The sequence below is a fragment of the Lactuca sativa genome, chromosome 1 (genome assembly GCF_002870075.4).
Source record: "Lactuca sativa cultivar Salinas chromosome 1, Lsat_Salinas_v11, whole genome shotgun sequence".
NCBI classification, from domain to species: domain Eukaryota; kingdom Viridiplantae; phylum Streptophyta; class Magnoliopsida; order Asterales; family Asteraceae; genus Lactuca; species Lactuca sativa.
In genome coordinates this window covers 234,396,522-234,411,733 of record NC_056623.2, presented here as the reverse complement: position 1 = coordinate 234,411,733, position 15,212 = coordinate 234,396,522, and the positions used below count along the sequence as shown (strand labels likewise).

At 36.8% G+C, this 15,212-nt stretch overlaps 1 protein-coding gene across 1 annotated transcript; it reads left to right on the top strand.

The window, feature by feature from the left end:
• The first annotated feature begins 1,625 nt into the window (after nt 1-1,625).
• LOC111917790 (uncharacterized) lies at nt 1,626-3,521 on the top strand. The gene is made up of 3 exons (XM_023913435.1): nt 1,626-1,893; nt 2,762-3,011; nt 3,101-3,521. Exons 1-3 carry the CDS (start codon nt 1,626-1,628, stop codon nt 3,519-3,521), a joined length of 939 nt encoding a protein of 312 aa, XP_023769203.1.
• Nucleotides 3,522-15,212: the final 11,691 nt, after the last annotated feature.

The window sequence follows — 15,212 nt, the reverse complement described above, 5'->3', positions numbered from 1 at the left end:
ATAAATAGACCCTATGGCATAGGATTTTCGGAACTTAACCTAAAGTAAGGAACCTCTGGTCGAAATTCCTCCCCTCTCCTCTCTCCCAAATCATCCTTCTTGCTTTGGTGTTTGTAAGCCATTAGAGGAGTGACATTCGTGACTCTAGAAGCTCCAAGACAACAAGGTCAACAAGGAATTCAAAGGTATGATTCTAGATATGTTTCAATGTTGTTATTTAGCCTAAGTAGTTATTAGAAGTCTTGGATTCATAGCATGTTTATTTAGAAAGCCTAGATCCAAGCATTAGGGTTTTGCATGCGCACATAGGAAAGTTCTTATGGCAAAAACCCATCATGAACATCATAAGATCATCACGGTATACACTTAACATAATGAAACTAAGTTACTTACATACTTTATGTCTCCAAGAGATAAACCTAGGGTCATAGTTGAGGAAATAGCAGATGACGTGCCCTTACCAAAATCAAATTCAGTACTGGTTGATTTGCATCCAGTAAACCAAAACATGAATTGTGTTTGGTAAGGTATGAGACACCAGAATACAATAAGAATAGGAGATTGAGGTTAGTTGAAAGGAGTCAATCATGTAGTAAGAATTTTTGTGTTTCAACTTGGAACACACTGCAACTGTTGGTGATCAAGATGCACATGTTGAAATTGGTAATGAAGGTGCAATTATTGGTGATCAAGGTATAAAAATTCATGATCAAGGTGCACCTATTGGTGATCAAGATACAGAAGTTCATGATGAAGGTGCAAGTCTTAGTGATCAAGAATTAAATACAGAAGTGTTTGATACCTTTGATACCCAAGCATTTCAATTTGAAGACTGTGATCCTTTCTTTGATCAATATATTGTTAATGAACATAATGATCAGAGTATGGGAGTTGGTGCAAGACTTGGTGAAGTTCAATTTGAAAGTGAAGGAGTTTCTGAAGGGCTTGGTGAAGGGTGTAGTAAAGGGAGTAGTGAAGGAGGTAGTGAAGGGGGTAGTGAAGGGAGTGAGGAAGATAGTGACTTTCTTGAAGATGAATAAAATTATGTAAGTGATATTGAGGTGGAAATGAGTGATTTCTATATGAATGTTGATCTAGATGTTGATTATGTTGACAGAGGAAATGGTGTTGAAACTGAAAATGAAGATGTTGATATTGAAGATATTAAAGATGTTGAAGTAATTGATAATGATGAATGGGACTCCCTAGGTGAAGATACTGATGATGAGAGGAGGAAAGCAATATTAAAACAGATGGTGAAGGAGAAGAAGTGCTCTTTTGCTGAAGTCCATGCAGTTACTTTTCAAGTGGGTCAAAAGTATAAAAGTAAAAAGGAAATTAAGGACAAAGTCAACAAACTTGCCATTGAGACTAGATGGAATCTTGGGTTCAAGAAAAACAACAAAACAAGGCTTAGGGTTGTGTATAAAGGTAATGTACCTAATGTAAATGCAAGTGGGGTAGGTAAGGGTAATAAAGTGAATTGCTCTTGGTCAATGTAGACTTCAAGGTCAAAAGATAGTGATTATTGGTATGTGAAAACTTTACTGAACAAACATACTTGTGTTCAAACTAGAAAACTTAGGGCTTGCACTATGAAGTATATATCCACAGAAATCTTAGACATGGTCGAGTCTAACCCTACTGTACCCCTTCGAAGCATTCAAGACCAAGTTCAGAAAAGGCTTCAAGTTGGTGTGTCCATACACAAAGTACAAAGGGCAAAAGCAACAGCTACAAAGCAAGTGACCGGTGACTACACAAAGCAATATGAGGTGTTAAGAGATTATCTTATGGAACTACAAGCAACTAATGTGGATACAACTGTGAAGCTTGAGGTTGTTAATGAGCCTAACAGTGCTAGAGAAACAAGGCAGTTTAAAAGTAGACCTGGCAATTCCAGACACGAATACACGAATCTATGAGAGACACGACACGACACGAATACATGACATGAATACATCTATAAAATTGAGATAAAACTTATTTCTCATCGTGTAATCGTATCGTGTCAAATTTGTGGCTGACACGTTTTCATGACACAAATACACGAATTGCCAGGTCTATTTAAAAGGGTGTATATTTGCTTAGGGGCATTAAAGAAAGGGTTTAAAGCAGGTTGAAGAGATATTCTCGGACTAGATGGTGCTTTTATGAAATGACCATTTCCAGGCCAAGTACTCACTGCAGTTGGATTGGATTCAAACAATGGCATATACCCACTTGCATATGCCATTGTTGAGACTGAAAATATGAGTAGCTGGAAATGATTTCTAGAATGCTTAGGAGATGACTTAGAGTTATACTCAAATTCTAACTTTACTTTCATGAGTGATAGAAAAAAGGTACTATTTTCTTCTTTTTGTATAACTAATAGTTCATTTGTATATGAATGTTGGAATGATTATGTAGGATAATCTTTTACAGGGACTCTTACTTGCTATTGCACAACTGTACCCACAAGCTGAGCATCTTTTCTGTCTAAGGCATATTTATGAGAACATGAGAAAAAAATGGAAAACAAAATAGTATAAAGATCACTTATGGCAGTGTGCAACAACAACTACAGTACCAGAATTTGAACACTACATGAATGAACTTAACAAGTTTGATAAGGATGCTTTTGAGTGGTTGAAGACCCCCCCCCCCCTCACCATTGGGCCAGAAGCCACTTTTCAGGTTCTATTCCATACCTTAGGTGAAGCTTTACTGGTGCTAATTGTACTTGACTTATTTGATATAATGTTCTTGTTTAATACAGGCAGAGCAGGATCATATATATTGCTCAACAATTTGTGTGAGGTTTTCAACAGTAAGCTTATTCATGGTATGAATAAGCCCATCATAAGTTGTCTTGAGTACATCAGGCAGTACCTTATGAAGAGGATCTACAATGTGAAGAAAGTGATGTCTAAAGCTCTAGGTCCACTCACTCCAACAACATCAATGTTACTTGAGAGAAATAAGGAAGCTTCAGTCCAATATAGGGCTAGATGGAATGGGACTGCAAAGTATGAAGTTTATGGTCCTTGGCATGACCAGCATGTGGTTGACATGACCAACATGTGGTTGACATGACAAATATGTCATGTACATGCAGAAGGTGGAAGTTGAATGGGATTCCATGTAGGCATGCCATAGCTACCATACATGAAATGGATGATAGTGGAGATAAAGTTGGGGAGCTTTACACTTATGTCAACAAAGTGTATTGGCTTCAAACTTGGAATGAGGCTTACTCTTACACTGTGGAACCTATAAAGGGTAGAGCCATGTGGCCGAAAAGTACCTGTCGATTTCAATTAACACCACCACCACATCACATTCAACCTGGAAGACCAAAGACCAAGAGAAAGAGGAGTGCATATGAAAAATATGATAGTCAGATGCATAAACATGGTGGAAGTGAACCTGAAAAACTCACCAGAAAGTTTGTTAGTGTCAAGTGTGGGAAATGCAATAATAGGGGTCATAACTCCAGGACTTGCAAGGGTGAAGGAGGGAATGCAGGAAGCAAGTAGTCAAGGAGGGAATGCATGAAGAAGTCAAGGAGGGAATAGAGGTGGCAGTCAATGCAGAAATTAGTGTATTTTGTTTAAAACTTATCTTTTGGTTTAGCACCACTTTTGTGCATTTGGATGTAATGGTTTAAAAGTAGTTTGTTGTCATGGTTTTATTTTGGTCTTTTAGCCCTTTTGGTCAAAAAACAATTGTCAACCTTTTGTGATTGTTAAAGAATGATGTTTATGGTTTATAACTGATGGGTTTGAGCCATAAGAACTTTCTTATGTGCACATGCAAACCCTAATTGCTTGGATCTAGGTTTCTCTAATTGAACATGCATGTATCCAAGACTTTCATTCATAGATCTAGTGTAAACAAACAATTCATAACATATGCAAAACAGATCTAGAAGAATACCTTGAGTTGCTTGTTTGATACTTCTTCTTTCTTGGAACTTAGAGTCTCAATTATCACTCCTCTAATGGCTTACAAACACCAACTAGCAAGAAGATGATTTGAGAGAGAGGAAGGAGGGTGAAAAATCGGCCCTAGGGTTTCTTCCCTTGCATGAGTGCCGATTTCCCTCACCCTAGGGGTCTATTTATACTATGGGATACTAGGGTTTCACCTTTAACCCTAATTGAATAACTTAGGCCCTAAGAAATCCAAGATATTCCTAGATATTAGGCTTGGACGATTTTAAGGTTCCCAAACCCTAAATTTCGTCCACCACATTATCTATAAGGATACATAGCCCAAAACACAACTATCACACATTTGACAGTTTATGCCCCTTTATTCAATTAACCTCTTTAAGTCACCAAATTAATTCTTAATTAATATATGACTTATATTAATCAAATAATATTATTAATCTTTTAATATATTATTCTCATAATATATTAATAATATTTCTTCTCTCTTAACAAATCATCCTGTCAAGTTGCTATGGTGGAGGCAACCCAAAAGGACCATGCTCAACCGGGTTAAGTACTTACCAAATATAGTTACAGCCTTAGACACTAATCCAACAGTCTCCCACTTGGATAAGTCTAGTGACTATATATGCAAAACACAAACCAATTAGCAATCGTAGCTCTCAAAGACGCTGTCAACTCTGATCTTATCAATCTCCTGTCCTTTAGATAAGGGATCGTACAGTCCTCTGTTTAGATATTATGCAGACAATCTTATGGAACTTATTGTCCAACATTTGGTTTCTCGATCTCAGATTCATTCGACATAGAACTTAATTGAACACATCAATTCAGTCCTGACCGGGCTCGGCACATAAGTCAAATCAAATCATCGAGCGACCGTGATATCGCTTTTATTCTATTAGGATAAAAGTAACAGATAAACTTCGACTTATATGCATTTACTATTTACTAATCAATTATACACAACAATGCGTTTTATGACATCAATTTACTAATGCGGTTTCGCATTGTCAATGCACAATTAATTAATAAACAATAAACCATATATCTTGGTTTTAAGACCATATGATATTATCGTCTTGCGATCACTTGTGTCATATTCCAAAAGGTGATTCCAGCAAGCGCGGGTTTATTCCAATGCTCAAAACTTGTTCATAAGCACTCATGAACGTTGTAGCAAACCTTTGCTATGTCTAATACTCTTTTAGACAATCTACACACCAATTCATAACAATCTTCATTCATACCTACTTCCAACATATGAATGACTGTGGATCATTCGAATAATTCGATTATTCTTAATAACTTAATTATTCAGGAAGTCAAAACATGCAAAGTGAAACAATAGTTAAACAATTAACATAAGACAGTAACTTTACTTATAAATAATACTCTTTTATTTAATCATCAAATGTCAATTACATTTATTTATTACATTTTTCAAAACTATCTAATCTAAACTAATATCGTCTTTCAGCCCAATGCTCCTAGCGTGCTGCAAATGCTTAACCCTACTCAGTCCCTTCGTAAGCGGAATTGCTGGGTTATCCTCTGAAGATACCCTCTTCACTACGAGGTGTCCTTCTTCTACTCGATGTCTAATAAAATGATATTTTCTGTCGATATGTCGAGATCTACCATGATCCCTTGGTTCCTTGGTCAAGGCAACCGCTCCTTCATTATCACAGAAAATTTCCATAGGCTCTTTTATAGCAGGCACAACTCCAAGGTCATCAATGAAGTTCTTCAACCACATCGCCTCCTTTGACGCTTCAGTTGCTGCAATGTATTCTGATTCACATGTTGAATCAGCTACGGTCTCTTGTTTGGAACTTTTCCAAGTCATTGCTCCTCCATTAAGGGTAAAGACCCAGCCCGACTACGAACGGTAATTGTCCCTGTCGGTCTGGAACCTGGCGTCACTATACCCTCGCACCTTTATGTCATCACTCCCTCCGAGGACTAAGAACCATTCCTTGGTTCTCCGAAGGTACTTAAGTATATTCTTGACTGCAATCCAATGAGCTCTGCCAAGGTTCCCTTGATATCTACTAACCATGCTCAAAGCAAAGGCCACATCAGGGCAAGTACAAGTCATAGCGTACATGATTGAGCCAATTGCGGAAGCGTATGGTACTCGACTTATATCAGCTATCTCAGATTTGGTACTCGGACTTTGAGTCTTACTCAACTTGGCATTACTTTGTATCGGTAGTTCTCCCTTCTTCGAGTTTTCCATACTAAAATGTTTTAGTACTTTATCTAAGTAAGTATTCTGACTATGTCCTATTAGTCTCTTACTTCTTTCTCTCACTATCCTTATTCCCAAAATGTAGGAAGCCTCTCCGAGGTCCTTCATAGCGAAGCACTTCCAGAGCCAGGATTTAACCTCCTACAAGGTCGGGACGTCGTTTCCTATAAGCAATATGTCATCAACATACAAAATGAGGAAGCTAACTATACTCCCACTGGCCTTGACATATACACATGATTCATCTTCACTTCGTACAAATCCAAACTCTTTTACTTTCTCATCGAAGCAAAGATTCCATCTGCGAGACACTTGCTTAAGTCCATAAATGGACTTCTCAAGCTTTCACACTCTATTGGGATGATTCGGATCGACAAAACCCTCTGGCTGAGCCATGTAAACATCCTCAGCCAACTTCCCATTCAGGAAAGCGGTCTTGACATCCATCTGCCATATCTCATAATCATGAAATGCAACAATGGCTAGCATCACCCTAATTGATTTTATCTTAGCGACTGGTGAGAAGGTCTCATCATAGTCAACTCCAGGAGTTTGTGTAAAGCTCTTCGCCACTAGTCGTGCCTTATACGTGTGCACATTCCCATCCACATCGGTCTTCTTCTTGAAGATCCATTTGCACCCAACCGTCTTACGCCCGGGCACATTGTCAACCAAATTCCAAACTTGGTTGTCATACATGGACTGAATCTCGCTGTCCATTGCCTCTTTCCATTTAGCAGACTCTGGGCCTGCCATGACTTCCTTATAGCTGTAGGTTCATCTAGATTTACTAGTGTACTGTCACTAATATACGTGTCCCCTTCGGTATTAATATGAAAGCCATACAACTAGGGTTGAACTCTAACTCTTTCGGAACGTCTAAGAGGTAAGGATTGGTCAATCGGTTCAACCGAAGTTTCCTCCTCGGGTTGAGCACCAGCGTTAGAGGTTCCTGTTGGATAAGGTGTCTAAGTCCATAACTTATTTGGTATATACTTGACCCGACCCGGCATGGTCCATTTGGGTTGCACTTCACCCGAACTATTTATGGATAATTTTATGAGAGTTATACACATATGTTTATTAATATATTGTAAGTTATAATATATTAATATGAAGTTATGTTATTTAAATTAGTCTTAGTCTTAAAGTAACTATGAATTAATTTAGAGATTAAAAGGAAGACTAATTAAATTGTGGGCTATTGTTTTATATGGTGTGGGCTAACACTCATTTGTTAATGGGCTAGGCTTATATGGAAGTCCATGGATGATCCATGGAGCTTTCAACCGATGGATCCTTGGAAAAGGAAAGGCCATGGGTTATTAGGGTTTCACCCTAACCATGCACACTATATAAGCATGCTTATGTTGCATGAAATAGCCACTAGTGTGTGTGCTTGTGTGTGGCCGAAAATTACAAGTGTGTATACACTCTCTCAAAGTTTTCCAAGTGTTTGTGGTGATTTCTGATTTCCATTTGAGGCATTCACACTATTGGTGCTTGGCTCTCAAACTCCAAGGAATCAATCTCATCAAAAGCTATGTAATCTTATCTAATTCTTTTATGTTTAAAAGTACCCCATGCCATGTTAGATAGGTTATGAACCTTGGAAAATTATTATTTTGCATGTATTTAGACAAACATAGATCCAAGGTTTATTAGGGTTGCATGCACACTTAGGAAGTGTTAGATTGCTCAAAACCCAACAGTGGTATTAGAGCCTAGGCTTGCTTGTTTGATACTTGATGCAAAATAGTGAAAAAAGTTGAAATTGTTGCTGTCTGGCTGATCGACTCGCCGAGTCCATGGGGGGACTCGCCGAGTTCAAGGCAAAATTCATCCTACTCGCCAAGTAGGTTCGTGCACTCGGCGAGTAGAATGAACAGAATGCAGAATTTTGACTTTTGCTGCTGGAAATGGAGTAGAAACATTACCCTAAACTGTTTTGGTGTTTTAAAACTTGTTTTAGTTGGTGTAATGGTTGTTCTAATCCATTTACAATAGCATATATCAAAATTTCATGCTTTGTATGTGTTCATATAATTCTTGAAACTTTGATAATCATGTTCATGTTCTTATGAATTTAGAAGATGATAGGAATTATTTGCTGAATTGTTTAAGATTAATTCTTGATCATTTATGTGTTTTAATGGAGTCCATCATTTGCCCTCAAGTTATGGATATCCAAAGGCCACTTGTTTTAAACACACACATTTAAAACACATAAGTTACATGAAAATGAAGAGTCTTCATTTTATGAACTTTTAATTCATAAGTTATGAAATGAAAAGTTTTGGAAGAGTTACAAAACTTGCCCTCAAGTTTTGGAATTTGTAAAGTTTCACACACTTTAATAAACTTTAATTCCATACCCTAGAAGTTTTAAAAGTTAAAATTCTACCCTTATATTATTATAAGATTAAAGGTTAATAATTATATATATGTATAAGAATAAGTCGTTTTACCGTTAGTAGGCCTCATTCACGAAGCCGATCTATAAGGGGGTATAAGGTTGTTGCCTATAAAATGGCGACTTAATGGGTGTCCACTCTTACCCACCGCTTCCTTGATCGGTGGAGGGTCGTTAGCCGAACGGGTAGGACAATGACTTTAAATTCTCATTAAAAGTATAATGATTATTATAAAGTAACTAAATATTTTTAATTCCCAATCTTAGTTACTTTAGGAAAAATGTGAACATGGTGCTAGCCCATGGAATTCACACTTTGTACCTTACCAAGTCATTGGTGGAGCGTGTGTGGTTAACCGACACACTAACTTGGACTAGTAAGGATCACGAAGGGTGACTTGATGTTTGTCATAGATCAATGGAGCATGTGTGGTTAACCGACACATTGATTAGGTGATAATATTAAGGGTAACAAGTGAATTAGCATGGTTATTCACACCTTGTTTTGTGATCCTCGGCATCCCAGTCACAAAATTTGAGAGGGCACACTCGAGATTGAAACATGCCATTGAAAAGTTCAATGAATCTCAAAAGATCTAGGAGTTTCAAATCCAATTAAAACCTAATTAATTATTTCGTTTTTCATGGTGGAAATTGGTGAATCGTCATTCGTCTACCTTTAAATATTCTATAACTTGGATTACGGCATCCCTCTTCCAAGTTATAAAATATTGTGTTGGGTCCTAGCCTTAATATTTCATATTGGGTGTTATATTAAGGATTTGAATCAACTAACTTGATTATCTCCCATTAAAGATGTCTGATACAGATAACTATGATCTTCCCAAATCACTTGGAACAAGCTTTCCTCTTGAAGATGATGTCCCTCAACATCATGCTTCACTTCCTCCACCTCCTCCATTTATTCTCCCTGACCCACAAGCTCGAAGACTTGAAAAGTTCAAGATCACTCAAACCCTACTGGAAATGAAACATAAAGATGGAAACCCTGTGTGTACTCATGTCTTAGAAATGAAGTCACACATTGACAGGTTGAGAATGTTAGGTGTCAATATCTCAAGGAAGTTGGCTGCTGACTGGGTTCTTCAGACACTTCCGGAGTCATATAGTGAGTTCATTAAGAACTACTATGTGACAGATCACGACATGACTCTTATTGATCTTTCTTATTTGCTCATTGCTGCTGAATCAGAAATGTTTTGGCGCACTGGGAAAGTAAATATTGGCGAAAGATCAAATTCTCAAACTTCCATGGACTTGGATAATGGTAACATTGATAGTCCAGAAAAGCTTTCTTTTCCCAATGGAAAGGGATCGACCTTGGTCAACCCGGTTGACCGGAAGGTAAAGGGAAAGGCTAAGTCTGTGATTGTCTCGTGTACCGTTCCCAAAGAGTCTATATGTTTTTATTATCATGAGAAGGGACATTGGAAGCGAAGCTGCCCTGAATACCTGAAAGATTTGAAAGTAAGAAGAGACAAAATGGTTGACTCTGCTTCAGGTAAGTCCACTATCTAACTTTATTAAAGTTCCTAATTGTTGATTCCTATTACATGATGTGACTAGATTGCATCTTGATGTTTCGCAGGATCAAGCAAAAGGAAGGTTAAAAGAGGAGTGTGCTGAATCTGATCACGAAGATGGATTTCTATCGCATGGTTCGAGGATCGGATTTTTGAGCTACTACTTAAAAGTTATGATAGATTGCTAAGAAATATGTAATAGCATAGTTTTCATTTAAAGATGCATTGTAAGGAATATTTTTCCGCATTTTATATAGAAATAAAAGTTTTGTTTAGTTTATTTTATATTATATCCCCGTACAATGGCTTTTATGGAAATATGATGTTTGTATGTTTCTAGAAATAATGGAAATATGAGTTTGATTTTTTCATTTGTGGTAGTATCTGAATTTACCAAATGAGGAAAGGTTCTCATCATCCAAGTTTCAATTGGACCGAAACTTGGAATCATAAAAGCTATATTGTTTGATGGATGAGAATTTTCATCTTTGGAAAATTAAGACTAATTCCTTATGTGAATAAGGATTGGACTAAAGGGATCGAGTACACATGCTTGTGCACTGGTCAAGTCCACGACAAAGTTTGATAAGACTATTCGTCACGATTTGCTAAAGCTTAGTAGATTTGGTTATACTTACAAGTTTAAGTATAATTCTGAAGCATTGAAAAGTTTTCAATGAGTGACAGAACGAATGGGAAAGAATCAAATTAGGCAGAAAGATGAAAGTTTCTCAAATCTGAAAAGATGGGAGAGTACTTTAGTATCATGTTTTATGATCATCTTGATGATTAAGATACCATATCACAAATTCATACTCTAAGGACATCTTAGTGCATTGTTATGACTAAGAAGAGGGGTCATGAATTTTTGGAATGGTTAAAATCAAGAAGATGAATCATACTTCGTTCCAAAACAACTCTTAGAGTCATACTCCAGGATTGTTACATTGAGTGACATAAAGTAAGGTTTGAAACACTTATCAAATGTAGTGTAAAATGTTTTTTACTCCTGTACATTTGAAATTGGTAAGTTGTGATGTCTTGGATAAGACAAAGACCGACTAAGACCAATTGTGTGAAGTGTTTATCTTGATAAGAATCTGCACTATCCCTTGAATATTTGTTTTTGTCAAGGAATGGTCCTTGACTAGGGAAACTTATATGTCAAGAGGACGGTGGGAGTCTTAAAGATCCTGAAAGGTTTTAAAGATTTAAGCAAGAGTAAAACCTGAGTTTTATCACTGGCACACGACTTAGGTTTGCAACCTATCGTGTTGACATAATTCTTATTTCTGTGCCTAATTCAACTAAGTTGAATATGCATGTGAGTTATCAGAGTTCAACTTGGAAGCAATGGTGGGCTTTTGTGCTACCAAGTGGCAAGAAATTAAGATTGAACAAGTTCAATCCATATGAGTTTGAATTTGTCACTAACCTTGTCTTGTGATTATGGTTTTGACAAATTCACATGGATATGAACTCATACACCATAAAATCTAAGTGTCATAAGGCTTCCCTCCTATTCATGAGAATGATGACGAGGAAACGCTTTCACTAAGTAGATTTTAAGTAGATAGCAATTGTGATATTTGCATTTTCAAAAGTCGTTAGTGGAGCGTGTGTGGTTAACCGGCACACTAACATGGACTTGTGAGAAATGGAAAAGGACTAATCAATTGAGACTATGATTACGACATCCCTTTTCATAGTTCTGGAAATTGTTTAGACACACAAGTAAGCCATAAATGGAGTGGTGTATGAATCTAAATTTTAGAAGTCCAATCGATTTCTGAATACATGTCAAAGCTAGTGGGAGCATAAGTGTTATGCTAATAATCATCATGTTAGTGGGAGCATGATAATTGTGATTACTATTATTGCAAGCAAGCAATGTTAATTATAGAAAAACAAAAGTTTCAATTCGTGAAGTTGCAGGGGTTGAAAAAGTCGTTTTGCTATAATTAAGGGAGAGGAAATTAGACTTCATTTCAATTCTAGAAGCTTAGATTGAGATTTTAATCATCTTTAGTCAAGGACATATATATATATATATACATATATATATATATATATATATATATGTATTTTATGTCTGAATGGTTCGACTTAAGGAAATTCATATATGTATTGCGTTCTCAAAATTCAATTATGACTACGGCATCCCTCTTCATAGTTAAAATTTGAAAACATGGCAAATAAAAAATATTGTAGCAAGAGACTAGTCTGGTATCATGTCTTTATGTGAGACATCATGAATTGTGTCCCATATGCTTCAGATATAGGAGCGATTTCATGTGCTATAATATTCATCCTTTCTAAATTTTCCAAATGCTCAGGGCATTTAGAAGGGAAAAGTCTAGAACTGGATATGACTAAAGTGATTAAGCAATTGTTAAGGACAATCTGAGGTTTGCCAAAGATTGGTTGCTCAGGGACATTTGGAAGTATAGTGTTAATTTTGGCAGGACCATATTGACATTTTCTGAAAAGAGGCAACTCTTGTTCAGAAGTGATAGTCAAAATGGGACTATGGAAATGTCTCCATAGGTGGAAGTTATTCAACTGTGTAAGATTAGAAAACTTTAATGCAAGAAGGATGTTCAAAGCAATGTACTTTGAATATGAGACTTCGTTTCCATAGAGTTGATCTTCTTTGGAATACTCTGTAATGACTGATGACAAGGTTTTGGTGACCTTGTGCATAATCATTATGAGAGGATCAGTGCATATAAGTTTAAAATCTAACAAATTTTTGGTAAATGGTAGGAATTAGGAATTCATACATTTAAAATAAGGATTTGGGATTGTGAAATGAGTATCATTGGAATCATGCTCAATTGATCTATTTCACAAAGTAAAGATCATAGACAAATATAGTGTGCATACTAGGAGTATGGCATAACTATTGTTTAGAAAACAAAGTGTACATGCTAGGAGCATGGGACAACTGTTGTTTTATTCAAGTATTAAGTTGATTATTTGAAACATTATACAATGAATAATGTGTAATCAATATGGTGATAAATAAAAAGTGGTTTTATTTATATTCAAAACGGTTCTGAGACCATATTGGATTCGGTTATTATTGTGTTTCACTTTGCATGTTTTGACTTCCATAATAGCTAGGTTATTCTTTCGAATGACTAAGTTATTTAAACACTCCACAGTCGTTCAAATATTGGAAGTAGGTATGAATTAAGACTGTTATGAATCGAGGTTGTAGATGGCTAAATGGGTTTAGACATAGCAATGGTTGCTACAACATTCATGAGTGCTCATAAGTTATGAGTATTGGAATAAACCCACGCTCACTTGTATTACTTCATTGAATTTATCTCGAGTGATCGTGAGACGGTAAGATCATATAAGTCTTCAAGCCTAGAGATATGAGTTGTTACGTATGAGTTGGTTGTGCATTGATTGCACGTAAACGCATCAGTAACTTGATGTTATAAAACGTGCCTTTGTGTACAATTCAACAAGTAGTAGAACAAGCATATGAGTCAAAGTTTATCTGTTCCTTCTAGAAATAAAAGCGATATCTGGGCCCCTCGATGATTTTGTGTTGACCTATGTACCGGGCCCGGTCAGAACTAAATTGATGTGTTCAGTTAAGTTCTTTGTCAAACAAATCGGAAATCGGGAAACAAGCTGCTGGACAATAAGTATGACGTTGTTCCATGTATTTGTCCGGCTGATATCATGAGAACATAGGACTATATGATCACTTATCTAAAATGGCGCTTCATAGTTCAACAGAGTTTTCGAGAGCTATGATTGCTGGTTGGTTCCTGAAGTAATATACACAAATACAGTTATTAGACTTATCCAAGTGGGAGACTGTTGGATAAGGTGTCTAAGTCTATAACTTATTTGGTATATACTTGACCCGACCCGGCATGGTCCATTTGGGTTGCACTTTACCCGAACTATTTATGGATAATTTTATGAGAGTTATACACATATGTTTATTAATATATTGTAAGTTATAATATATTAATATGAAGTTATGTTATTTAAATTAGTCTTAGTCTTAAATTAATTATGAATTAATTTAGAGATTAAAAGGAAGACTAATTAAATTGTGGGCTATTGTTTTATATGGTGTGGGCTAACACTCATTTGTTAATGGGCTAGGCTTATATGGAAGTCCATGGATGATCCATGGAGCTTTTAACCCATGGATCCTTGGAAAAGGAAAGGTCATGGGTTATTAGGGTTTCACCCTAACCATGCACACTATATAAGCATGCTTATGTTGCATGAAATAGCCACTAATGTGTGTGCTTGTGTGTGGCCGAAAATTACAAGTGTGTATACACTCTCTCAAAGTTTTCCAAGTGTTTGTGGTGATTTGTGATTTCCATTTGAGGCATTCACACTATTGGTGCTTGGCTCTCAAACTCCAAGGAATCAATCTCATCAAAAGCTATGTAATCTTATCTAATTCTTTTATGTTTAAAAGTACCCCATGCCATGTTAGATAGGTTATGAAGCTGGGAAAATTATTATTTTGCATGTATTTAGACAAACATAGATCCAAGGTTTATTAGGGTCGCATGCACACTTAGGAAGTGTTAGATTGCTCAAAAGCCAACAGTTCCTTCATCGCTCGACTCTTGAATCTCTTCAAAATCGATTTGCCTCCCACTGTCTCCTTGGCTTATGAGTTCTCGCTCTCGGAAAACCCCTCTTCTCGAAACGAAGACAACTTTGTCACTCGGTCTATAGAAGAGATATCCAAAGGATTTCTGCGGGTAGCCAATGAAAATACATCACTCACCACGAGGTTCGAGGTTGTCGTGAGTCTCTCGTCTTACGAAAACTTCACAAACCAAACCTTGATGTGTGCTAACGAGGGAGCTTTCCCTGTCCACATCTCGTGAGGTGTTTTGGCAACCTTCTTTGTAGGGACTCGGTTAAGGATATGGGCGGCAGTCTCTAAGGCATATCCCCAGAATGAGATAGGTAGTGAAGCATGACTCATCTTAGAATGAACCATGTCTAACAGGGTTCGATTACGCCTTTCTGCCACACCATTCAACTGTGGTGTCCTAGGT

Coding starts and splice junctions, on each gene's coding strand:
- LOC111917790 (XM_023913435.1), top strand. CDS start 1,626: ATGGTCGAGTCTAACCCTACTGTACCCCTTCGAAGCATTCAAGACCAA. Junction 1,894..2,761: donor GCAGTTTAAAAGTAGACCTG/GCAATTCCAGAC, acceptor TGTTTAATACAG/GCAGAGCAGGATCATATATA. Junction 3,012..3,100: donor AGATGGAATGGGACTGCAAA/GTATGAAGTTTA, acceptor ATGTACATGCAG/AAGGTGGAAGTTGAATGGGA.